Source organism: Schistocerca piceifrons, chromosome 1, assembly GCF_021461385.2.
Source record: "Schistocerca piceifrons isolate TAMUIC-IGC-003096 chromosome 1, iqSchPice1.1, whole genome shotgun sequence".
NCBI lineage: Eukaryota > Metazoa > Arthropoda > Insecta > Orthoptera > Acrididae > Schistocerca > Schistocerca piceifrons.
The window spans coordinates 969783167-969810414 of record NC_060138.1 but is presented as its reverse complement, the minus strand read 5'-3'; the positions used below and the strand labels follow the sequence as shown (position 1 = coordinate 969810414).

Genomic DNA, 27248 nt, shown 5'->3' with positions numbered 1-27248 from the left:
GTCATGCAGAACTTCGCTATTCGTCTGCACCACATCATCACCAATGATGACAGGCATATCGAACATGTCATGACTGAAATCCGAATATCTGTAGCGACGTTTACATGTTGAATAAAGTTTGTGCACGCCTTAGTCTCTGGAAAGAACCATCAGCCTCATGTTGGGGCGAGTGTGATGACGTGGAGAGAGGAGGGACGACGAGGAAATAACAGACAGCGAGGGGAAAGGAAGACACAGGCACAAATAGGAGGAGATGGACAAAGATTGGGGAGGGGGTAAGGGAGAGAGAGAGTAGAGGAAATGGACAGAGGGGAGGAGGATATTGACAGAGAGAAGGGAGATGAGGAGAGGGACACAGAAAGGAAAGGGAGGAGATGAACGAAGAGAGGAGGAGATGGACAAAGAGAGGGAGGAGGAGGTTCACAAACAGAGAGAGAGAGAGAGAGAGAGAAGAGACAGGAAGAAATGGAATTAGATGGCGGAGGAGGAGTGGGACAGTGGGAGTATACGCAGATGTACAAGCGAGGAGGAGCAGATTGACAGAGAGAGAGGAGAGAAGGCGATGGACAGAGAGAGGTGGTGCTGAAGGTGAACAGAGAGAAGGGGAGAAAGAGAGGGAAGGACGAGATGGACAAATAAAAGATTGGAATAAATACATACCTGGGTGATGCCAGGTACTCAGCTAGTATTTATAAAATACGGCTTACAATCACGGGACACACGACCACTTTACTCGGGCTGCAGTTCGACGACCACTGATTTACATTATGCGCGACCCCCAGCTACCAATTGAGAATGTGTTTAAGGTATCTGTTAAACTGTGGTCCTCAACCAGCGCCTTAATTATTCCTCTAGTTACCTCGATCATTGCAAAGCACTGGCGGTGAGCAATGGAAAACCAGAGAAGCTTACACTGGCTTTTTGCACGTACGAACGGGTCGCATTAAGTCAGAAAAACGCGAGGGGCTGCATTGCCATTAGATTGGCACTCTAATTCTAGAAATATGTGCCGGCGCTGGTCTCCCGTCACCAGCGGTACCGTAACGACGGAAACCCCAGGTGGTGTGTATAATGGACGAAGGGCGCAGGGACGCGGCCGACTATTGCTTCCGTCCGATCGGCTGTCGATGTCGGCTCACCCGAGCCGCATCCGGCGGCGGGCCGGCCGCTTCCGGCAGTCATTAGCGCCGCCACCAGCGCCACCCCCGCAGTCTCTGTATTCTGCAAAAGCCTGTCTGTACGAGCCTGCTGCTGGACTCAAAGTCTGGCTGCCAGCGTAATCGAGTCCTCCAGTATGACAGAAAGTCCACGGTGACGTGTGTGTCGAGACGAATAGGGGCAGATGTACAACGAAAAGTGTAAGGTTTGCCTCAATTTAAGTTCTGAGTCAGGAAAGCACCAACGTTTAACGACACAACAATACAGTTTGTGCAGAACGATAAACGAGCAATAAGTAGGTAGTAAGTAAAAGTAGAGGTACCCTCAAGCCAAAGATTGGTTTGAACACCGCCCTGCTCTACTTAGCGTGGTCCTATGCAAGCCATCTTCTCATCTCTGAAATTTTAACGCTGCCAGCTGTAGCAGAGTTTAAAGTTTAATGTAGACTCCATACCACACGAGAGCTTGGCGTCTTCACATCAAAAAATCATTGTCAGCTGTGAAAGAAGTGAAAGATTACAGAAAAAAGATGCTCGAAGTTTCTATGTCAAGTCTGGCACTTGATTAAGATTGCACAAAGATGGCCTTCAAGTGAAACCAGTGGCTCGCACCTTCTGTGACCAGAAACGTCAACGTTTCAGGAGCACAACCTCTGAAGAGCCGTTTAACAAACTGGACGAGATAGGGACTGAAACTGAGATTAGCAAATCAAAATCAGAAATACTGAACTCCATTTTGAAATGATTCTTTGCAAATGAAAATCCGGGGGTATTCACCCAGCTTAATTTTCGTACCACTGCAAAGATGAGTGACATACGTAGAATTAACGTCAATGGTGCAGAGAAACAGCTGAAATCGCTGAAATTGATTAAAGCCCTAGAGCCCGAAGGATTTCTGTACCGAAATTGCGGTTGGTTAGCCCCTCTTGTAACCATAATCTACAGTAAATCCCTCGAACAAAATCGCGCCTAACACAGATCACACTCGACTACAAGAAGTGCAGCAGAAGTGATCCACAAACCTACCGTCCAGTACCCTTAAGATCCATTTGTTGTAGAACCTTAGACCATATTCCTACCTGAAACATAATGAAGTATCTCGGACAGAATGACCTCGTCCATACCAACCGGCACGGATTCCGAAAACATATGTCATGTGGAACCCAACTTGGGCTTTTCTCACATGCATCTGACACGATCGTATGGCGTATCACGTGAAATTTGTGACTGTACTGAGGATTTCTTGGTAGGAGGACGCAGCGTGTTATCTTGGAGACAGAGTTATCGATAGACCTAGAAGAAACTTTGAGTTTGCCCCAGGAACGTGTGTTAGGAACCTTTATGTTTGTGTTACATATAACTGACCTTGCAGACAATATAAAAAGAAACTTACGACATTTTTCGGATGATGCAGATATCCATTATAAAGTACTGTCTGAAAAATTGCTGTCATTGTTTGGTAAGATTTCAAAGTGGTGCAAAGATGAGAACTTGCTTTCACTGTTCAGAAACGTAAAATTGTGCATCTCACAAAAGGAAAGAACACAGTACCCTTCGAGTCACAACTGCAATCAGTCAACTCAAGAAGACACCTGAGTGTAGGGATATCAGATCGAACGACCACAAAGTCTCAGTCGTGGGCAAAGCAAGCGACACACTCGGGCTCGTCAGCAGAAAACTAGAGAACCCCAATCAGTGCACAGAGGAGATTGCTCACAAATCATTCGTGCGGTCCCTCCTAGAATATCGCTGAACTGTGTGGGAGCCGTACCGAATAGGACTAATAACTAGAAAGGCAGCACCAATTGTCACAGGATATTTGACCTGTTTCACAGAGATGATGAAGAAGCTGTACTTGCAGAAACCTGTGCCTATTTAAGAACTTCCAAGAAAAAGCTTTAAGTGCTGAATCAGGGAACACTCTTCGTACCCATCCAGAGAGATCGCGAGAACAATATTAGAATAATTACAACGAGAACAGAGGTATTTAAAAAGTCTTGCCGCGTTCCATACGTGAATGGAATGGGAAGCAGACCTAACAACTGGTACAATGGGAAGCCATACATTTCACACTGGTTTGCAGAAAATGGATGTAGAAACGTGGAAGTAAGGGTCAGTACACTTCGCCAACTTAAAAGGCCGAAATAAAAACTCTGTGGGTTAGTTGAAACAAGACAAAAATATTTTCGTTTTTTGTAGTCGTTGGAGACCTAATTCACCGTCTTCATAACCTGTTACGACTGCTTTATTACCAGCATATTGAATGTCAAATCATTCTGGATACTGAATGCCAATTAGAATAATATGCCTAAGACTTTCCCATATCCCAAAGATCAGGTACCACGAAAGAAATATAAGACTTATTAGCAATACGTATTTTCACTTTTCCCATATGTCAACTCCATTTCATACCGCCTAAGTTTCATTTCTTTCGCACACGTGGTACATCATAGTCTGTGAAAACTACACCATTCTCACTTAATTTCAAGTACTTCGGAAATTCAGCGTGTTTGTAAAATTAAGGAAATTATGCAAGCCATGAAGCAAAACCATTTTGTTTCTTTTGTCAGATAGTAAATATCTTATGAATAAGATAATATTTGCTAATTTTTTAATGAAACTTCCACGATTCTTCCTATTAACGTACTTTTTCCATTTTGAAAAACCCAAAATGATATTTTTGTATCTTTCAATCTACATGGTAGTAATTTGATTCATTTCAAAAGCGGAGATCGTAATAGCACAGCTATCCAAAGTCGCTCGACCCAGAGGTAACTAGTTCGACTCGTGGTATAGGAAGACGTTATCATCTCTGATACGTGCCCGGAGAAAGAAGCTATCATAATGCTCATCTACAGACACTGCCCTAAGGAAAGAAGACGCACACTAGCTCAGTAACTTCGTATGTAGCAAGAACGTCCATGGGAACGTATTATAGACTGTGGAATCGGATTCTGAGAAGACCTAAGAAATATCAATAAAATCTCATTTTGATCCGAATTAGAAAAACCGTTTTCCGTCCCTACTTCCTAACTGCCGCTAAAAAATTAAGTGTTCATGCTTGGATATCACGGTGATATTTCTACAATCATCAATGCAAAAACAGCATATGTTGTTTTTTGATAAGTGATCAAAATAAAGTAGCATTGCAGCCTACCACAATATGACGGTACCGCAACATCGTGGAGAAAAAAGCTGTTTAATGCAAAGGAATCTCTATAGCCAGCTTAGAAGAACTGTCTGTGCTGCCGGCCTGCAGCTAACTATCGAGCAACCCTAGCTAAGAAGAGTAAAAAAATTTAATTTATATTTTATAGGCTGTTATCAGTATTTACTATGCCAATCCAATTCCCATGGGAGCAGTGCCACGGGGGATTATCGCGGGCGGGGGTGGGGTGATGTTATCCCACTTCCTCAGAGATTGCAATCGTGGGATTTGAGATTTGCGCCGAGGAAGATGCTAGATTATGTCCGACAGAGTGTGTAGGGGTAAATCCCATGGGAATAGTGTCGGGGGCGGAAAAGTAGTCGCCCGGGGGCCGGGGTCCTTTCAAGTTGCGGTCCTCCGGGGAGCGCTAGGGCCGGATAAGGTCAGCTGATAGCCGGCGGCTCCCTGCGGGCGGCCCGCTCGGGCCCAGAGGAACGCCGCCGCCGCCGCCTTCTTCTGCGGCCCCCGGGGGCGGGGCCGCCCCCATCTGCATCTCCCGTCGCCGCCTCCGCTGCCACTGCCTCCGGCTAATCGTCTCGTTGGACATACGAGCAGACTGTAGTCGTTGCTGCCTGCCAAGTTGCCGGTTCAGCAGGTCTTGTGAAGTATGGTCCACTACACTCGCCATCGTCTGCATCTGTCGGCACGGGCGAGTTCTTGTAGGATATAGCCTCGTGTGATTAGTACGTCAGCTGTAGGAGCGCACATCGTGTTCGTCAGATTTCCTGACTGTTAGATCTGGTCCCAGTGTGCAGAGCGTACTGCAATTTGCCCTCGCGAACACTAACATCTGAATGCATAGTCGACATACGGACAATGTAATACTTTCAGCTGAAGGTTCCATATGATGATGGCACAGCTCACTTTGACTCAGTGCCTCTGACGATATCTGGGATGTGAAGTACCTTAATCTACACAGTTACGCACTTGCGAAACGACATTGCCCCGGACTCGTGTCATATTATTTTCCTCGGATTATAGTGGCCATAGTAAGGTAGTAGTCTTAACAGTACATGGCCCCATGTTTCCACCAACCGCTAACACCGCCATTAGCATCATTAGTCGAACACTTGGAAAAAGAACAGTTCTGAAATGATCTATGTGTTTTCGCATCGCTTTCTCAGTACACGATTTACACTCGAAACGTTGAATATTGGTAGCTGTCTTATAAATACGTTTCCTTAAGTTTTATTCTAGAAACTCAAAATACCCTATCCGCAATGAAAAGAATAACTACCTTGCAACTCAGTGAATATTCTTTAGCATTCCGAGAAAGTGCGGAGCATGATAGCAAGCATTCCGACGAAAATTCTTTTTGCAATAAGAATGACTGTGAAATTGAAAACGTAATACTGCACTTTAACGAGCACACTCTTTCTAGATCACTATAATGTCTCAATCCTGGTAGGGTTCAAATGGCTCTGAGCACTATGGGACTTAATTTCTGAGGTCATCAGTGCCCTAGACCTTAGAACTACTTAAACCTGACTAACCTAAGGACATCACCCACATCCATGCCCGAGGCAGGATTCGAACCTGCGACCGTAACGGTGGTGCAGTTACAGACCGTAGCGCCTAGAACCGCTCGGCCACCACGGCCACCCCGGCCAGCCCCGATTGGCATAGCAGTAAGATGGCACTCAAACAGTAACTCTAAATATTTGCCGAAATCGATATACACCAAATATTCGCGACACAGCATCGGTGCCCTCAATTCTCAGGGTTCTTACAGTTAGAGACGTAATGATGGAAATCATTTACAACAATCAGGGAGCTATGAATATCACGTGTATTTACAGATCGTTAATTGTGCTAGATTACTTATCAATTTATGGAACAGCTTTCAGTTTCAGATATGCTGACGAGTATTTTGGACAACATTTTGTCCTTTTCTTAATTTCATTTGTATTTTGTGAAGAAGCCTCGTTTATTACTGCAGTACCTTAGAGAAAGAACTGGCTTGAACTAGTGTTAGCACTCCTTAAGCATATGCATTTAACCACCATCAGAAAAAGAGAACGCACTGAAATATTACATTAATAATATACTAGAACTGCTGAAAAACCTTTTTAATGAAAAAATGTCTGCAGACGTCTAGAAGATTTTAACAGAGACCTAGGGACTTTGTCCATTATTAATCTGAGCGTGTATTTGCGCTCTTGAACACACGCTGAAGATCAGTGATATACCTGATGTTTGTGGTAAAGTGTATTTAGCTGTACGAGTTATGGTGCTAACGCTTCCGACATTGTTCGGAGTACCGAGGTGCGGACTGAACTGTGGCCACTGGTTCCCAGCGGCAGCACTCCGTTCCGTATTCCGTGGCCCCCCACGGCCCCTAGCCAGTTGCCTCGCGACACGTGATTCAGCGGCGCCACCGCGGCTGACTTGGCAGGCACGGTGTGCACAATGGGCTGGCTTTGCGCTACATGGGGGACGCTGTATTACATATTCAATTAAACAAGAATCTATCAGCTGGTCTGGCTAAGGCATCTTAATCCCGGGCAGGCGAACTGCGCGGCAGGGCGGGGGCGGCGAGCGGCGGGGTTAAGAGCCACAAAATGCGGGGATTACCTCGGCTCCCCGTCCGTAATTACGGCCAGCGGGGCGCCGCCTCGCATCCTGCCGGCACCCTGCGACCTGTCACCTGCAGCCGCGTCCCGCCTCTCGAAAAACAGAAGTCTAACAGGTGCCAGGTGTTGTCATACAATCGGAGGGAGGTGGTCTGGCTGCAGGTCCTACAATTCCTCCCAACCATAGCCCCCCAGCCCTCGCCACTTTAATGATCAATTTTGGAAAATACTTAGTTTTAAGTGAATCAGTAATTAACAAAAGAAGTGAGTTTCATTTTATCCTTTGAGATGACATTTTGGTGTTGACAATGCTTATGCACGGCTATTAGGCCGCGCGGAGTGGCCACACGGATAGAGGTGACACGTCACTGCCCTGCCCCTCCCGCCGAAGGTTCAAATCCTCTCTCGTGTGTGTGTGTGTGTGTGTGTGTGTGTGTGTGTGTGTGTGTGTTGTCCTTAGCGTAAGTTAGTTTAAAGTAGTGTGTAAGTCTATGGACCGATGACCTCAGCAATTTGGTCCCTTAGGAATGTACACTCATTTGAACATTTTTTTTGGAAATTGTTTCATTGCTCCCTGAACATTTTTTTTAATGCTGCTATTGAAAACATCCGGGTAGATTCTCTGTAGAAGAGTCTCTCCCCATCGTTTGATGGACTGTTGTAGTCTCAGAAAGTGTGCTGTCCAACACAGGGTTATTGATAAGTACCTCCGAGGTTTCAGAAGATGACTGCATCAACACTATAAGACATACAGAATATAGACACGAATCAGTGAACAACTATCTCTCCAAGCACTTAACTCGTAATACAGATGGTCAATACGGACACCGCTCGTAACACGGCCAACGTCAGTACGTGGCCGGCCGGAGTGACCAAGCTGTCCTAGCCGCTACAGTCTGCAACCGCGCGACCGCTACGGTCACAGGTTCGAATCCTGCTTCGGGAATGGATGTGTGTGATGTCCTTAGGTTAGTTAGGTTTAAGTAGCTCTAAGTCTAGCGGACTGATGACCTAGGATGTTAAGTCCCATAGTGCTCAGAGCCATTTGAACAATTTGGTCAGTACGTGCATCCACTTTGTTGAAGATGCTGACACGAATTATCCAGGATGGTGCGTAAGTATCTCAGGTCGGAAATCAGTTCATTCGGTTGCCTATCTGCAGGCTCGAACTTATTCAGTGCGAGAATACAGAGTGGATGATTTGTGTACGTGTTCTGACACGCTTGCCCCTACTCTGCAACTACGATACAGCGCTTATTCTGAATCGAAATATGGATACATTCTCTGTTCTTCGATTTACGTCGTTTTTCTGTGTGCCTTCTAGTTGTCATGCAGCTGTCTTTTGCAGTTTTCATGCATCTGTCTTTTCAGATTCTGGTGACAAACCTGTATATTGCTATGCAAATGCATCGAAACTGTACATAACTACTGTTGGCCCATTATTAATTTCATCAACGTTTGCTACATTGTGTCTGTCTCATACAATTGCTACAAACATTCGGTAACGTTTACCATTAGAGAGTAATTCAATTTACATGGACAAGACAGTTGAAACTGACTAGATGTGGGTACTTCGGATACCACAGACAGCCATATTACACAACGGATAGATATACATAACAAGTTTTCCAGAAAGAACACTGTAAAACTAACGGATGAACAGTCGTAAAAGATAAAAATAATTTTGGTAACAGGAAACTGACTAAGCTTTTTACTTGCTGCAGTGTAATAGCACAGAAAATCGATAATACTGGTACGAAGTACACACTGCCAAAAACTGTACAGAGGCTTCCTGAATGTATACGTATACGGCGAAGCTGAGAGTAAAATTAATACTCTAATAGAGTATCATTGGAGGTAGCAATCGATGCCAGCCGATTCCAGTGTGTCACCTGGTATTTGCTGTTTCCCCGAAATCCCGTGCGACTAGTATAAGTTAGTTACCACTAACTAATTATAGTGTCTATTTTGTGTATGAAACAAGAGGTCGCCACGCAAATCAACTGATAACCTCCACTCTAGACTGTAGACTACTTCTGCAAGCGAGATAAACGTGGCATAGTACGACTACTGTACTATGCCTTAATTGTTATTCGACACCTAACGACGCATCTCAGATGTAAAGAAAACAATCTGGAAATTAAGATCCAGTATCTCAGCATCAACACCGTTGATAGATAGCAGAAGTAGGTCTGCCCTCCCTTTCCCTCACCACACGCAAAAACATCTCACGCCCACTATAAACGTAAGTGGCTTTCGTGAGAAAAGCTTTAACGGATTTACCGTTTTCTAGGATGGCTCCTGTACTGAGCGGCCGGCGCGCTACGACAGGAAGTTGATCGAAAATATGACAATTACATAAAATTCGCATTATCATCGTGTCGCCAGCAACGTGAGCACATCAATAGAGTTACAAATATTAAAGTTTATTATATTCACATTACTAATAGCTTTAAATAAACATTGTCGTAGCATTGCAAACCTGAGCACGTCTAATACGCTGCTGGTTTTAACACATGACTCATAGAAATTCCGTTCACAAAAATCAAAAATTGAAACGTCCCCTTAGAAAAATTATAAATGACTGTGCTTAAACTGACACACAATATTTTTTAGCGCAACGCAATCTGACTTTCAATAATCCCTACAAAAGAATGGCCCTGACTAACATAAAACTATACCTTTCACAAATCACTTACCTCACAAAAATCTTCGTTACTCGAACTACTGCAATACAGCGAGCGCCACTACTGCCAGCTAAATAAAAGATTCAAACTACTGAAGGCACTAACTACTGATAGGCATAGTTAGCAAATGAAAGATTTTGATAGAGAACAAGCAATGTATTTACCTTAATACTGTTCAAAAGTCATACTATATATATATATATATACACTCCTGGAAATGGAAAAAAGAACACATTGACACCGGTGTGTCAGACCCACCATACTTGCTCCGGACACTGCGAGAGGGCTGTACAAGCAATGATCACACGCACGGCACAGCGGACACACCAGGAACCGCGGTGTTGGTCGTCGAATGGCGCTAGCTGCGCAGCATTTGTGCACCGCCGCCGTCAGTGTCAGCCAGTTTGCCGTGGCATACGGAGCTCCATCGCAGTCTTTAACACTGGTAGCATGCCGCGACAGCGTGGACGTGAACCGTATGTGCAGTTGACGGACTTTGAGCGAGGGCGTATAGTGGGCATGCGGGAGGCCGGGTGGACGTACCGCCGAATTGCTCAACACGTGGGGCGTGAGGTCTCCACAGTACATCGATGTTGTCGCCAGTGGTCGGCGGAAGGTGCACGTGCCCGTCGACCTGGGACCGGACCGCAGCGACGCACGGATGCACGCCAAGACCGTAGGATCCTACGCAGTGCCGTAGGGGACCGCACCGCCACTTCCCAGCAAATTAGGGACACTGTTGCTCCTGGGGTATCGGCGAGGACCATTCGCAACCGTCTCCATGAAGCTGGGCTACGGTCCCGCACGCCGTTAGGTCGTCTTCCGCTCACGCCCCAACATCGTGCAGCCCGCCTCCAGTGGTGTCGCGACAGGCGTGAATGGAGGGACGAATGGAGACGTGTCGTCTTCAGCGATGAGAGTCGCTTCTGCCTTGGTGCCAATGATGGTCGTATGCGTGTTTGGCGCCGTGCAGGTGAGCGCCATAATCAGGACTGCATACGACCGAGGCACACAGGGCCAACACCCGGCATCATGGTGTGGGGAGCGATCTCCTACACTGGCCGTACACCACTGGTGATCGTCGAGGGGACACTGAATAGTGCACGGTACATCCAAACAGTCATCGAACCCATCGTTCTACCATTCCTAGACTGGCAAGGGAACTTGCTGTTCCAACAGGACAATGCACGTCCGCATGTATCCCGTGCCACCCAATGTGCTCTAGAAGGTGTAGGTCAACTACCCTGGCCAGCAAGATCTCCGGATCTGTCCCCCAAGGAGCCTGTTTGGGACTGGATGAAGCGTCGTCTCACGCGGTCTGCACGTCCAGCACGAACGCTGGTCCAACTGAGGCGCCAGGTGGAAATGGCATGGCAAGCCGTTCCACAGGACTACATCCAGCATCTCTACGATCGTCTCCATGGGAGAATAGCAGCCTGCATTGCTGCGAAAGGTGGATATACACTGTACTAGTGCCGACATTGTGCATGCTCTGTTGCCTGTGTCTATGTGCCTGTGGTTCTGTCAGTGTGATCATGTGATGTATCTGACCCCAGGAATGTGTCAATAAAGTTTCCCCTTCCTGGGACAATGAATTCACGGTGTTCTTATTTCAATTTCCGGGAGTGTATATATATATATATATATATATATATATATATATATATATATATATATATATAGGGTGAGTCACCTAACATCGATTCCACAGGCCGAACGTGAGGAGAAGGGCTAGTGTAATTGGTTAATACAAACCATAAAAAATGCACGGAAGTATGTTTTTTAATACAAACCTACGTTTTTTTAAAATGGAACCCCGTTAGTTTTGTTAGCACATCTCAACATATAAACAAATACGTAATCAGTGCCGTTTGTTGCTTTGTAAAATGTTAATTACATCCGGAGATATTGTAACCTAAAGTTGACGCTTGAGTACCACTCCTCCGCTGTTCGATCTTGTGTATCGGAGAGCACCGAATTACGTAGGGATCCAAAGGAAACGGTGATGGACCTTAGGTACAGAAGGGACTGGAACAGCACATTACGTCCACATGCTAACACCTTTTTATTGGTCTTTTTCACTGACGCACATGTACATTACCATGAGGGGTGAGGTACACGTACACACGTGGTTTCCGTTTTCAATTACGGAGTGGAATAGAGTGTGTCCCGACATGTCAGACCAATAGATGTTCAATGTGGTGGCCATCATTTGCTGCACACAATTGCAATCTCTGGCGTAATGAATGTCGTACACGCCGCAGTACATCTGGTGCAATGTCTCCGCAGGCTGCCACAATACGTTGTTTCATATCCTCTGGGGTTGTAGGCACATCACGGTACACATTCTCCTTTAACGTACCCCACAGAAAGAAGTCCAGAGGTGTAAGATCAGGAGAACGGGCTGGCCAATTTATGCGTCCTCCACGTCCTATGAAACGCCCGTCGAACATCCTGTCAAGGGTCATCCTAGTGTTAATTGCGGAACGTGCAGGTGCACCATCATGCTGATACCAAATACGTCGACGCGTTTCCAGTGGGACATTTTCGAGCAACGTTGACAGATCATTCTCTAGAAACGAGATGTATGTTGCAGCTGTTTGGGCCCCTGCAATGAAGTGAGGACCAATGAGGTGGTCGCCAATGATTCCGCACCGTACATTTACAGTCCACGGCCGCTGTCGCTCTACCTGTCTGAGCCAGCGAGGATCGTCCACGGACCAGTAATGCATGTTCCGTAGATTCACTGCCCCGTGGTTTGTGAAATCCGCTTCATCGGTAAACAGGTAGAACTGCAACGCCATTCTCTGTTAATGCCCATTGACAGAATTGCACTCGATGTTTAAAGTCATCACCATGTAATTGCTGATGTAGCGACACATGAAACGGGTGAAAGCGGTGACGATGCAGTATGCGCATGACACTGCTTTGACTCAGTCCACCGGCTCTCGCAGTGTCCCGTGTACTCATGTGTGGGTTCATGGCAACAGCAGCTAACACACCAACTGCACCCGCTTCTCCTGTGACGGGCCTGTTACGGACCCGTTTGCGTGCTACGACCATACCTGTTGCATACAGTTGGCGGTAGATGTTTTGCAATGTGCTGCACGTTGGATGCTCTCTGTCCGGGTACCGTTCTGCATACACCCTGCAGGCTTCAGCTGCATTTCGTCGACACTCGCCATAGATGAGTATCATCTCCGCCTTTTCCGAGTTCGAATACACCATGGTCACAGTTCCTACAACACTACACTATCACAGACGTCTGGTAACACGGGTACTACAGTTGGTCTGCGTGCGGAGACGAATGCAGAATAACAATAGCAGCAAGCGCTACATGCGGACACTGCGACAGCTAGACCAAACCACAACAGTGTACTACAGCCACACTCGTAAACACGGTCGTCATCGTAAACATATCCCTGCAGATGCTGTTCGCCGACCGTGGCCCGTGTTTGTTACAACACGCAACTGAACGTCGGAGGTTTCAAGCGTCAACTTTAGGTTACAATATCTCCGGATGTAATTAACATTTTACAATGCAACAAACGGCACTGATTACGTATTTGTTTATATGTTCAGATGTGCTTACAAAACTAACGTGGTTCCATTTAAAAAAACGTAGGTTTGTGTTAAAAACATACTTCCGTGCATTTTTGTATGGTTTGTATTAAACAATTACACTTGCCCCTCTCCTCACGTTCGGTCTGTGGAATCGGTACGTTAGTATTTGATGTGGTTTACGAAATATCCAATATTACAAATTTACTCCTTCTAATGGACACATGTCCAGATCGTACGCTCTCAGTATTCCGCCATCCCTCTCCCCACATCCACCACTGCTGGCGGCTCACCTCCAACTGCGCAACGCTACGCGCTGTTAACAGCCAACTGCCCAACACTACAATGTTGAATATTCCAACAACAATGCCAACCAGCCACAGACTGCACACAGCACAGCCAGTGATTTTCATACAGAGCTCTACGTGGCGTTACCAATATAAAACCTAAACAGCCTACTTACAAAATCTTACAGTTTTCGCAGGCACATAGACGTTTCGTACTTTTAACGGGTAGAAACGAGATACAACGTCGCTACCAACTACCAAGATGTGTTTCTTCAGTCCACCAAGTCTACAAGAGACGTCAAAACCACCACGTGTCCGCTAGAAGCGAACTTTACTATCTCTCGCTGAGAAGCACCAGCAAATCACAGGGTAGTAATTTCCCCACTCTGTCTAACCTTGTTATTACATTTTAGCATTTTCTACACACATCAAAAAAAGTTTTGCATCACCCAGGTTCCCAGAACTCCTGAAGATGGATGTTGACTGTGAATATTGTATCACCAACACATTCCCTTTGACTGTTCAGAGATGTCACTAAACCCACTCAAAGATGTAAACAACCATGCATGAGCAGCGCCCATTAGACGGAGTTGCCCGACATCCGATCAGTTCCAGTCATTCCACCAGGGAGAAGGTACACGGCTCGTGTTGTCTGTAACTCAACCATGTCTAGACGGTCAACACCGCGGGTCGACGGCGTCCGCAGTTACTTTGTGCCAGGAAGGGCTCTCAACAAGGGAAGTGTCCAGACGTCCCGATGTTGTTCGGACATGGAGGAGATGCAGAGAGACAGCAACTATCGATGACATGGTTCAAATGGTTCAAATGGCTCTGAGCACTATGGGACTCAACTGCTGTGGTTATCAGTCCCCTATAACTTATAACTACTTAAACCTAACTAACCTAAGGACATCACACACATCCATGCCCAAGGCAGGATTCGAACCTGCGACCGTAGCAGTCGCACGGTTCCGGACTGCGCGCCTAGAACCGCGAGACCCCCGCGGCCGGCATCGATGACATGCCTCGCTCAGGACGCTCAAGGGCAACTACTGCAGTTGATGAGCGCTACCTACGGATTATGGCTGGGAGGAACCCTGACAGCAACGCAACCATGTTGAATAATGATTTTCGTGCAGCCACAGGACGTCGTGTTACGACTCAAACTGTGCGCAATAGACTGCGTGATGCGCAACTTTACTCCCGACGTCCATGGCGAGGTCAATCTTCGCAACCACGACACCATGCAGCGCAGTACAGATGGGTACAACAACATGCCGAATGGACCGCTCAGGATTGCCATCACGTTCTCTTCATCGATGAGTGACGCATTTGCCTCCAACCAGACAATGGTCGGAGACGTGTTTGGAGGCAACCAGGTCAGTCTGGCAGCCGTAGACACACTGTCCAGTAATTGCAGCAAGATGGAGATTCTCTGATATTTTGGGGTGTCATTATGTGGGTACGCCGCTGGTGGTCATGGAAGGCGCCGTAACGGCTGTACGATACGTGAATGCCATCCTCTCACCGATAACGCAACCATATCGGCAGCATATTGGCGAGGCAATCATCTTCATGGACCACAGTTCGTGCCCCCATCGTGCACATCTTACGAATGACTTCCTTCAGGATAACGATATCGCTCGACTAGAGTGGCCAGCATGTTCTCCAGAGATGAACCCTATCGAACATGCCTCAGATAGATTGAAAAGGGTTGTTTATGAACGACGTGACCCACCAACCACTCTGAGGGATCTGCACCGAATCGCCGTTGAGGCGTGGGACAGTCTGGACCAACAGTGCCTTGATGAACTTGTGGATAGCATACCACGACGAATACAGGCACGTATCTATGCAAGAGGACGTGCTACTGGGTATTAGAGGTACCGGTGTGTACAGCAATCTGGGCCACCACCTGTGAAGATCTCACTCTATGGTGGTACAATATGCAATGTGTGGTTTTCATGAGCAATTAGGAGGGTGGAAATGATGTTTATGTTGATCTTTATTTCAATTTTCTTATCAGGTTCCGGCACTCTCGGAATCGAAGTGATGCAAACCTTTTTTTTTATGTGTGTAGCATTAAATTCTAGTTTCTTCTCTCAGTCAGGCTTCTATCAATTTTTAAGGTACTATTTCTGTCATGTGAATTATAAACATTAGTTTTAGTTATTAATGTATTTAATTGTCTCTGATCTGTGGTTTGTTGAAACAATATTAGGCGCGCAGCATTTTCTAGTCACCCCCCATTGGAGCACCGTTAGATGCCCACCTTACCAATGTTCCGGCCTTCTGGGTGGTTATTTCTGAGAAGCTGTAGTGTCTTTGATCGACGAGTGACACAGCTAGCGCATGCAGAAATGCAAAGTATAGAGTCCTACGTTTGATATCAGCGAATCCGTCTTTAAGCACGTTTCCAGCATTAGAACAGCGCCTCGAACAGTCGTGAACAATGCAGAGATTGAAAACACCACTACAGTGTGATCTGTACTCTCCATCGCGGCCCTCAGGGTCGCGGCACAAAGATAGCACACCTGGTGATGGGAGTGCAATAGCTTGGAAACGGTCGTGATCCAAGCATTAAAAAACACAAAACTTTGAAACTGAAGCGGTATTTTCAATCTCTACTATAAATCTGAACTGCGGATGTTCCTCCGGCAGCATTGTTTGCGGTCTGAGGAATGTGTCCTGGTGAGGTAAGTTCGCCGCGACCCGGCGGCAGGTGGTATGGTGGATAGGGGGCGCACTTGCAGGCGTGCAGCGCCGGCCTGACCCCATCCCCATCCCCATCCCCTGCCCCTGCCCCTACTGGGCCGGGCCGGGCTGAGCCTTAGTCCCGTAAGCCGGCTCTGCGGCCGTAGTTACAGCGCAATCCGCCGGCATCTGAGCCTGTCCTGCCCCAATCACTCGCTAACTGGCCCGCGCCTATACGCCCCCTTCTTCGCCGCCAGCTGCGCCACGCCTGCCGCCTGCTGCCTTCCGAGCTTCCACCACGCGTTGTTTCCACAGTCAGGTCTGTGGGCTTCCCAGGATTTGTGAGAACAGCAATATTACGCGCTCCGAGAGCAGCTACAATCCATCAGAAATACACCTTTACTACTCAACAGGAGCTTGACACGCCAACTTGTCTGCTTATCGAAAAAAAAAAAATAAAGCAATTAAAATCTGCAATCAGTCACAGATATTTTTATAAAGGGGCACCTCCAGCAATGAAAAACAATGCATGCTGCTATAACACCACATAACATCACGACGATGGAAGTCAAGCGAGAGGTTATAAACAGTATGTAGACTAAAAGTACTTGAATATGTCGGATGAAACCTCGAAACATGACATGATACTTGGTTCAAATGGCTCTACCACTATGGGACTTAAAATCTGAGGTGCGTGTGTGAAATCTTATGAGACTTAACTGCTAAGGTCATCAGTCCCTAAGCTTACACACTACTTAACCTAAATTATCCTAAGGACAAACACACACACACACACACACACACACACCCATGCCTGAGGGGACTCGAACCTCCGCCGGGAGCAGCCGCACAGTAGATGACTGCAGCTCCTGAGACCGCTCGGCTAATCCCGCGCGGCCTCCGTAGTTCCTCATAGAGTACGCACTCATTCAAAAATAATCCGTCCATACAATATGGACGTAGGCTGGGTTGACCTTTGCTGCCAATCAAGAGTAGTACCTCATCTGCTGGCACCGGATTTCGCCTTCCCTCTTCCTTTGAGTCAAATGGTTCAAATGGCTCTGACCACTACGGGACTCAACAGCTGAGGTCATCAATCCCATAGAACTTAGAGCTACTTAAACCTAACTAACCTAAGGACATCACACACTTCCATTCCCGAGGCAGGACTCGAACCTGCGACCGCAGTGGTCGCGCGGTTCCAGACTGAAGCGCCTAGAACCGCTCGGCCATAGCGCCGGCTCCTTTGACTCATACCGATCCACAACGACATAAAAACAACGTAACGCGCAAGATCTCATCATTCTCATGCACACCGTGCATATACCACGTATTGGTAAACGGAACAATACAGTAGCAAACCAACTCCTCTAAGACCTGGAACAAAATATTCCCGCGTTGTTCCCAGTGCTCGGTGGATGAACCTGGGATTGACTTTAGGAGCAGGCAGATCTAAGGCAGTATTTGTCTTTAAGTGTAGATGCACGATTAAGCGGTAGCCAGAGCCGATTTCTATGTCGGAACAATACAAGCGTTTACTTACGTAAATAAACACAGCGCTGACTGTATTAACGTAGTTCAAATGGGAGACAAAATATCTTATAATTGTTAGTGACGTAGACGCACATTATCTCATATGGCGGCTATCCGTACGATTTCAAGGGCAAATTTTCTCTTTGGCTTACTTCCGTCACACCTTTCTTTACTATTTTTATCCTCTTTAATCATTATTTATTTATTTTTCCCAATCTTTGTATTTTATTTTATAACCTGTATTTATATTAACAAAGAATAAAAACAATTGTAATTTGTTAACGCATCGTCATAATAGAAATTTTATTAGTAGAATTACATTAGTAATAATACTGCCCACAAACTGTTACATAGATAGTGGGCTAATTGTAGTAAATAAATAAATAAAAAAATATTTTATAAATAAGGCAACTAAATATGTAATTTTTGTTTCTTTATTTTTCTTCTTATTACCGGAAATGGAAGTCAGCACTTTTGGTGACCGGGCTTGACGCTGGATTTTTACCACTTGTAGTCGTATTTTGAGACCTTCCAAAGACACCCTACTGAAACAGTTTCATTTGTTTCGCCGTCTGCAACGTGGTATTTGATATCTGCATAAGACAGGTAGATAAGAAAGATGACATCAGATGAATTGAATACCCGTGACAACAATCAAGAAAAAGAAAATATCAGCCTAGATCTCAAGCTTTAACAGAAATCTTTTATTGCGTGTAGCCACAATTTTTTCTTTATCAGGTTCTCGTATAGGATGAGGAAGTCACGAATAAAGGAAAACTAAACGCAAACGTTTATCCCGTTCAGATTAAGACTCTAAGTAGAATTACTGTAGAGTGACAAAAAAACCACGAAGGTCGTTTTTGGCGGCACGTGGTCGTGACTGAGGTGGCGCCGCCGCCGACCGCCAGTTGCCTGGGAGTCATCACCACGTGACGCTGTGACCAAGACACGCCTCTGCTGTGACTAAGCGGCCACTCGCCTTGGCCACACTCCTCAGCTCAGCCGATTACTTCTTATACACTGCACGTGACAACATACAAGCCCCACTGACCTGCAGCCATTCCGCGGCCATTTGCTCGTTAATGACCTGATCTCTGGCATATACGTCATGCTTTGGCTCTAGTTCATTTCAGTGTGTTGATGGCTGTCTTAAAACTGCGAGTTGTCACTTTCTCAGTCACGTTTCTCATTTTATTTATTACTTCCGGCAATGTACATTTTGATAACAGAAATGCTAAAACACTTTGGCTTCTGTAACTGACTACGTAATCAATGGAAAATTTACCGTTCGCTGTAGCTGAGTTTAACTTTCATTTTTCGCCCTCGAGCGGAATTTATGTTGGATATAATTGCCGGATTTGCTACCTACAGTGCTATTCAGACTTTGAGGAACCAATTCTGGCATATTTATCAGGTCTGAGGACGATGGTTCGTCACAGAAGCCAGTAATGGTACTTAACAGATATGGTCGTCAAGGCGAAAAAGTAAGAAGTTTTTGTTTCTTGAGTTGTACTAGCTGGGTACTAAGCCAAATCGACTGTAAACGGGCAGCCTTATGCGCACTAAGGCTTCCTGTAGAACAAACAATCCGGTAGAAGTAGGTGGCCGTGCGGTTCTAGGCGCTTCAGTCTGGAACCGCGTGACCGCTACGGTCGCAGGTTCGAATCCTGCCTCGGGCATGGATGTATGTGCTGTCCTTAGGTTAGTTAGGTTTAATTAGTTCTAAGTTCTAGGCGACTGATGACCTCAGAAGTTAAGTAGCATAGTGCTCAGAGCCATTTGATAGAAGTAGAAGAGGTGATAGTGTTCCTGAATCAATCAGTTGTTTTACTAAATGCTTAATTGCTACATCAACGTTTCTTGAAAGTTTGAAAATGTGCTGTGCTTGAGCCTTTCATTCAAAAAACAATAATTCCAGGCAATTTTCGGAAATTTTCGTATATTGGCACGAGTCATATCAGATAACTGTACACAGGTGCTATCGAGTGTAATTGACACTAATATACGTAGTCTTCATTCAAAAATTTTTGCAGTTCTTTGTGAATATTTTGGTAGATAAATGAAAGGGGTATTAAACATCTAGCGAAACGCTTGCCTCATTGCGCACGACTGCCTTAGCGATGTGCAGCTAAGGAGGCGGCCGCGTGATGCATTGTGCACAGAGAGGGCAGGAGATACTGTGCGGCGTCAGCGGTATGCTCTGTGCTCCTGTCCCACACGCGACGCTCCAGCCGTTGCGTGTCGTGGTAACTGGGAATGCCAGGGTGGTCACACACCAGGCCACTGTTTCTGCTTCCCATTCTCCATAAAAATATTTATATGGTTGGAAAACTCTCACTGTCGTCTCTTAACGCAATAAGTGATATTTTTACTTTACACAACCCATGAAGAATTCTGCAGTGGGTAATTACTTTCACCGTGCGCAATGCAACATGAAAGTGAATTCTGAATGTTGAACACCCCGAAGCGCACGCTACAGACGATAACAGTGGAATGCCGTTATTGGTTGGCGGATCATGTGCTTTACTGCTCCTTGCGTGTACACTAATATAGGTACCGAACTAGTACTTTGATATCGTGGACGTTTTAAGAGTATAACGGATGATTAAGCTACGTACAGCACACTGTCATTTTGTAGTCGACATTTTATCTCTGTGTATGAAAGAACTACTTAAACCTAACTAACCTAGGTACATCACACACATCCATGCCCGAGGCAGGATTCGAACCTGCGACCGTAGCGGTCGCGCAGGGTCCAGACTAAAGCGCTTAGAACCGCTCGGCCACTGCGGCCGGCGGAAAGCAGATCGCAGGGAGGTATTCATCGTGAGGATCTTAAGAAAATGTGATTCATCCGCGAAAGGAGAGGCTTGCAAAAATATTCTTCGTCCGATCCTTGAATATTGTTCATGAATCTGGGACCATCTTGTTGGAATAATATAAAAGGTACAGATCCAAAGTCAACAAACTCTAGTGGCAGACGCTACGGGAAAAATACATGAGACGTATTTGCAGTTGCGAATATGGACAACCATCAGCTCTATAACGAAATGATGACTATGAAAATTTGTGCCGAACCGGGAGTCGAACTCGCAATTCCCGCTTATAGTGAGCGGTCGCCTTACATAGGCTGCCGGATTACCCTCCACGGCCAGACTCAAGCTTCCATATGTCGTCAACCAAGCGTCTACAACTTGCACTCGTACATCCGTTATGTATACTCCCGTACAGGATAGATGTTTAATTGGAAATTGCTTGCCCGGTGCCGGCGAATAAATACATCGTGCAATACCGTATACTACAAAACAAACGTCGTGCATCACGGAGAAGTTTACTGTTGTAATTCCGAGGTCGTGCGTACCAAGATTAGTCGGCAGCGTATTACTCCCTCCCACAAACGTCTCGCGCAGTGACCACGGTCGTGAGATCTAAGAAATTAGAGCTCACACGCAGGTTTATCGTCACGCGTTGATCTCACGTACAACTCGTGAATGTAACAGTGAAAACGGGATGGGGTGTGGGCAGGTACAGGTACCGGAAGTACATACATCGTAAGGTGACTTGCGGACTATGGATGTAGGTGTAGAGCGATGATTTAAGGAGTGAGTTCCTTGCCGCAGGGAGATGCAGAGGAGGATCGCGCTGTTGCAGTGAGAGTCGGCTTATGCAGAGCTTTGCCTCCTCGCCGTGGCGCGCGTGCCGCGGCTCCGCTAGTCGCCCCTCCCCCCCCCCCCCTCCTCACCCCACCCCGGCCAAATTGAATCTTTGTGCGCGCGCGGCCGGGTCGCGTGCCGGCAAGCGCGCCCGCCCAAATGTAATCTCGAGCTCATCACTAAACGGACCGGGCGGCGGCGGCGGCGGCGCTTTAAATCCGCTGATTTGTTTAACTTTCGCAGGCGCGCCTTTGTGCGCAGATCGGATGTTGAACGACATCCGGCCGGCCGGCAGATTATCCCGTGACAAATGTGCGACCGGCCGCGCGCCGCCCGGCAACAAGCGGCCGGCAACGGCGGCAGGGCAGGCGCCGCCGGTATCCGGTTACACGGCGTCCCCGCGGCTGCCGCCCTCCTCTATGGCGACGCTGCAGCTGCCTCCGATAGAGGTGGCTCTGTGTAGGCACACTGCGCTCCCGTACTGCGTCCGCAGCCGTACTCTGCAAGCCAACTTACAGAGTGTAATGGAGAAACTACTGCTACTGCTGCCACATCTCTCGAAGCTCTTCCGTTAGCAAACGCTGCCATGCAAAAATGCCCGTCAGCCGGTAAGAATCTGTATCAAGTCTAATTTGTTTGATTTTCTCGCCGTGGCCATGTATGCGAGGAAGTAAAACGTTGAACTCCGTAACGCTTTTAATACCGCTGCCCACCACACGAAAACAACATAAAAACTCTTGATCGTTCTGTCATAGCGGCGGTATCTTAAAATTTCTCTTAGCATGGGCAGAACCTGCAAATGCTCTTAAATACGGAAGAAAGGTTTTATTTAACGTCCCGTCGACATCGGGGTCAGTAGAGACGGACCACAAGCACGGATTGTGTCAAAAATGGGGAAGGAAAGCGGCAGTGCCATTTCAAAGGAACCATCTCGACATTCACCTGCAGTGATTTACGGAAATCATGGGAAACCTAAATCTGGATGGCCGCACGTGTGTTTGAACCGTCGTCCTCCCGAATGCGAGTCCAGTGTGCTAACCACTGCACAACCTCGCTCAGTCTCTTAAATACGTGTAATAAATTAATCAAAACTCGATAAATCAAAGAGCCAGTTCACTTATGTTTTTTTATTATTCATAGTACTGAAATGGCGCGTTTCTACACTGCCCGCGTCCAAACTGTAACACAGCTAGAGAACAAGCGCGTTGTTTCTTGTTTAATTTATTAAGACAGGAAATATTTTTGAGCGCTACCGTGATAAGCTACACAGATAAACCGCAATAGAGCTAGCTACTCGATCGAAGCGGCAAAAAACGTTGAAAGGCTTCACTAACACTTTCGTCCGAACCCAATGGTGATGATGGACCTTTCTAGCGGTTACTAAACGAACTCGTGACGAAACTTGGCTGTGTCTTCTGTACGTCTTCTCTTAATCCAACATGCTAAGGGTCCGAGAATGATGAGCGATACTCGAGAATAGATTGAAAGACTGTTTCTTAAGAGCTTCTTTCATTTATGAGTTGCATTTCAGTGAAACTTTCCCACTGAATCTCAGTGTGGCATTTACGTTACCTACAATTATCTTTACGTTGTCATCCCACTTTAGATCTCTGTGAGCGGTTACTCCCAGATATTTTAAGGTTTTTTCTGTTTCCAGTGATTTCTTGATTAGTTCATCTTCCATGACCGTGATCTGTGACAACTTACTCAGATCATTTCCCACTTGTGAACTTACGGGACAGACATAGAGACTAAACAAATCAATATGAAAGTTGAAAGCAAAACATTGCATGCTGTATCCTTTCACAACAACAGCTGATGGTTACATTGGAGCCGGCTGGTGTTGCCGAGCGGTTCCAGGCGCTTCCGTCTGGAACCGCGCGACCGCTACGGTCGCAGGTTCAAATCCTGCCTCGGGCATGGATGTGTGTGATGTCCTTAGGTTAGTTAGGTTTAAGTAGCTCTAAGTTCTAGGGGACTGATGACCTCAGATGTTAAGTCCCATAGTGCTCAGAGCCATTTGAACCATTTGGTTAATTTGGACAATATCCGGAAATCCGCTTATGAATTCACCGTGTCCGGAAAAATTTTCTGTTTAGAAGAACTCTTTTCTTTAAGAAAAGAGAGAGAGGGAGAGACGAAGATAGAGAGAGAGAGAGGAGAACCTGTGAGGTGACACACGGAAGACTGAAATTAACCTCTTTTTCTGACACTGTGACAGATCAAGAGTAACATATCAAGTCTTCTTTCCTAAGACCGATTTTATTATCAAAGGCGTGAAAAGCAGACAACTTATCGACTTACACAAAACTGGATCATATTTTTGTATATATAGATAACACGGCTTTCAAGAAGGTATGACTTTCAACAAAATAAACCCAGACCCCAAGCAGATTCTCGATCGAGTTCTATCCTTTCCTAAGTGATTCTCTTTCGAGATCTAGCATAAAGTTACGGACCAATAGTGGCGTGTGATTATACAAAGTTAAAATGTCAACATTGATCTTCTCTTACTCACTGGATTTCTTATAACGTCTTGCAAATCAACGAAATATCAGTTTCCATCAAATAACCGGACTGTGAATTTTCGATTGAAAGGACGGGATATATTACCGGCTATAGCATGTTTCCCTGGCTCAAAAATCGGTGCGATTCAGATGAAAAATGCTAGAAGATACACTTAAAACAAATCCGCTTACATATTCATATTCACTCTTGCATCTGTAAGTATTTTTGCTCGCTCGATTGCCTGTTGTGTGTGTGAGTGTGTGTGTGTGTGTGTGTGTGTGTGTGTGTGTGTGTGTATGTGTGTGTGTTTGTTTCAGAGAGAGAGAGAGAGATTTGTATTGCACGCAGTCCCAAATCATTTGTCACTGCAACGTGTCAGTTTCGTCCAGATCACTCTTCTGATGAACACACCATATTGATAGTAATGTATTTTTGTGTTCCAGGCCATTATGTACGAGGGACAGGACAAGAACCCTGAGATGTGCCGGGTGCTGCTTACGCACGAAGTCATGTGCAGGTTGGTATGATTGCTCTGTGCCTTATCTCTACCACAAATACTTCGTTCTTAATATAATAAGTTAACTCTATTCATAGTATCTGTGAACAACTCAAATAAATGCGGAATCAGAAATGCAAACTGCCTTAACAGAATCGTTGTACTGAAGAGATGATATTGCTGTAAGGCGTTGGTTGCAGCCCAAAAAAAAAGAAACATAGAACCTCTTCAAACCTTAAGTTAACTACCAAGAGAATAAACTATAGTTGTAGCACTGCATCTGACGTGACAAAGAGATAAGCCGCAGTAGCGTTCGAAATCAGTTTGCAAAATGTTGTTCTTATTGTTGCAGTCTTCAGTCCAAGGACTGGTTTAAAGAGTATTTGCACTCTAGTCTATCCTGCGCAAGCATCTTCACCTCCGATTAACGAATGGGGCCTGCATCCATTTGAACGTGCTTACTGTATTCATATCTTGGTCTCCTTCCACAATTTTTACCACCCGCTCTTTCCTGCAGTACCAAATTGACAATTTCTTGATGCTTCAGAAAGTGTCCTACCAATCGATCCCATCTTTTCGTCGATTTGCGTCATAAATTTCATTTCTCCCCAAGTCGATTCAGTACTTCCTTATCAGATCTAACGATCTATTCTTCAGCATTCTTCTGAAGCACCACATTTCAAAAGCTTCTATTCTCTTCTTGTCTGAACTGCTTGTCGTCCACCTCCCTATGCGGCTACACTCTAGGCAAATACCTTCACGAAAGACTTCCTAACACTCAAATTTATTTCGAAGCTAACAAATTCCTCTTTTTCAGATGGGCTTTCCTTGTTATAGCCAGTCTACATTTTATATCCTCTCTACTTCTGTCATCATCAGTTACTTTGCTGCCTAAATAGCTGACCTCATCTAGTACTTTTAGTGCCTCGTTTCCAAAACTAATTCCCCCATCATTGTGTGACATAATTCGATTACATTCCGTTACCCTTGTTTCACTTTAGTTGATACTCCTCTTATAACCTCTTTTCAAGACATTGTTGATTCCGCTCAACTGTTCTTCCAAGTCCTTCGCTGTCTCTGACAGAATTACAGTATCGCCTACTAACTTCAGATTATTTATTTCTTCTCCTTGAGCTTAAATTCCTTCCCAGAATTTTTCTTTGGTTTGCTTTACTGCTTGCTCAATATACGATATGAATGATATCGGGGATTGACCACAACCACGCCTCACTCTCTTCTCAACAAATGCTTCCTTTCATGTTCTTCGACTGCTATAATTGTAGTCTGAAGTACACCCAAAAGAAATTCATGTTTGACGCGGTAAATCTTACTCAGGTTCTGTACTCAAAACACGAAAATTATGAAAAAAAGAACAAATATAAGTCCAGCCTGAAGTGTGCTATGGCAAAATCTAATACAAATCACACAAATGGAAGGAAATTGTAGGAGCACTGTCACATTTCCGGACACGGAAGGCTTAACGAGGAGAGTGTACGTGGCGAAATAACTCAATTCCCTTAGCATACGGCTACGACTCTTACGTCAGATGCCGAAACGAGATAATTGCGTAAAAGACTTGCTTTCTGCCCCTCTTTCACCTTTATTTTCTCTCTCTCTCTCTCTCTCTCTCTCTCTCTCTCTCTCCCTCTCTCTCTCTCTCTCTCTTTCTACCCACACCTCTTTCTTTCTCTGCGCTACTCTGGATTTCAATATCTCTTGATTGCATTTCAAAGTCACCTCTTGAAAGCATCGTTATGAATTTGCATTCAATTAAAGTGGGATGTATGCACGTACAGCCCGAGTTTTCGGTTCATTTTGACTAGAAGTGCACCCTGAAACTCTTAAATTTCTCAATTCAGGCTAGCGAGTAATCCATTCGCAGCTTTTGTGCCACTATTGACGTCAGTTTCTATTATATGAGCTATTTCCCAGAATTTTTTTTCTTGTCAATGCTTTCCTGAAAACACATTAGTTTTTCCCATTCCCAAGAGAACTGAATGACTTCATTTCTTTGATAAATTTCGTCCTACTATCTTACGCACAGTAGACTTTGGTGCTAATGACCTTAAAACTCTTAATAGTATACTATTCGTTATCGTAATGAGTGGTTAAAATGGATCTCCATGTTTTCGTCTCTAAGAATGACTCAGCAGTACCAGAACTGATGTGCAGAAATACTAAAAGAAGATCGTTATGTACGTACTGCGTAACTTACAGCTCATAATGCGTCGTAAGCAATTCGTATCACGCGTAACAGCATAACGCCATTGTTCATATTTAACACGTAATTGTAAATTAAAAGCAAAAGTACGTTACAAATAAAAAATTAATATAATTACTTTATGAGTTTTTATGTATACGCAAAATGGAAGAAAGTACCTCTGGTATTTTCGTACAATAAGATATACTGCGGACTGCTGGAGAATTAGAACTTCATTCTGTCTACGCAGAACACGTAGCTTGTCGACAACAGAGTTTTCCTAATGCTTATTCGTCCATCCACAAATAAATAAGCTCGAGTAAATCGTTGTGAGCATAAATTAAACTTACTTTATACGTAGTGTCTGAGAAGTGATTAGTACTCAGCCAATCGCTATGTATCACAAAATTTGGGCTCACTATTTGCTTAGAAGCAGTGATAACAGAAGAGTAAATGCTCTTCTTATTGGTTCCAAACGCATTTCTTCTAATCTTTCAACTCCAAACGCACTTACTACCCGTAACGACCTGCACGTATGATATGTTTCTGAAGCTGTGTCTTAGTTACGATTGGTCTGAAAATTCGTCTAGACAGACAAATGCATGCAGTAGCTTGTTTCTGTTCCGTTACAGATAAAGTGTGAGTTGCATGACGTACGTGGCGGCACTGTAATCGCTGCTGTTGGACTGTT

General features: G+C 45.4%; 1 protein-coding gene across 1 annotated transcript in view; it reads left to right on the top strand.

The window, feature by feature from the left end:
* LOC124776885 (transcription factor collier) overlaps positions 1 to 27248 on the top strand; it is a 491431-nt gene that overhangs the window by 93273 nt on the left and 370910 nt on the right. Inside the window, exon 5 of the mRNA XM_047252075.1 lies at positions 24305 to 24378. Within this exon, the coding sequence (XP_047108031.1) occupies positions 24305 to 24378 (74 nt within the window). The remainder of the gene's footprint in view (positions 1 to 24304; positions 24379 to 27248) is intronic.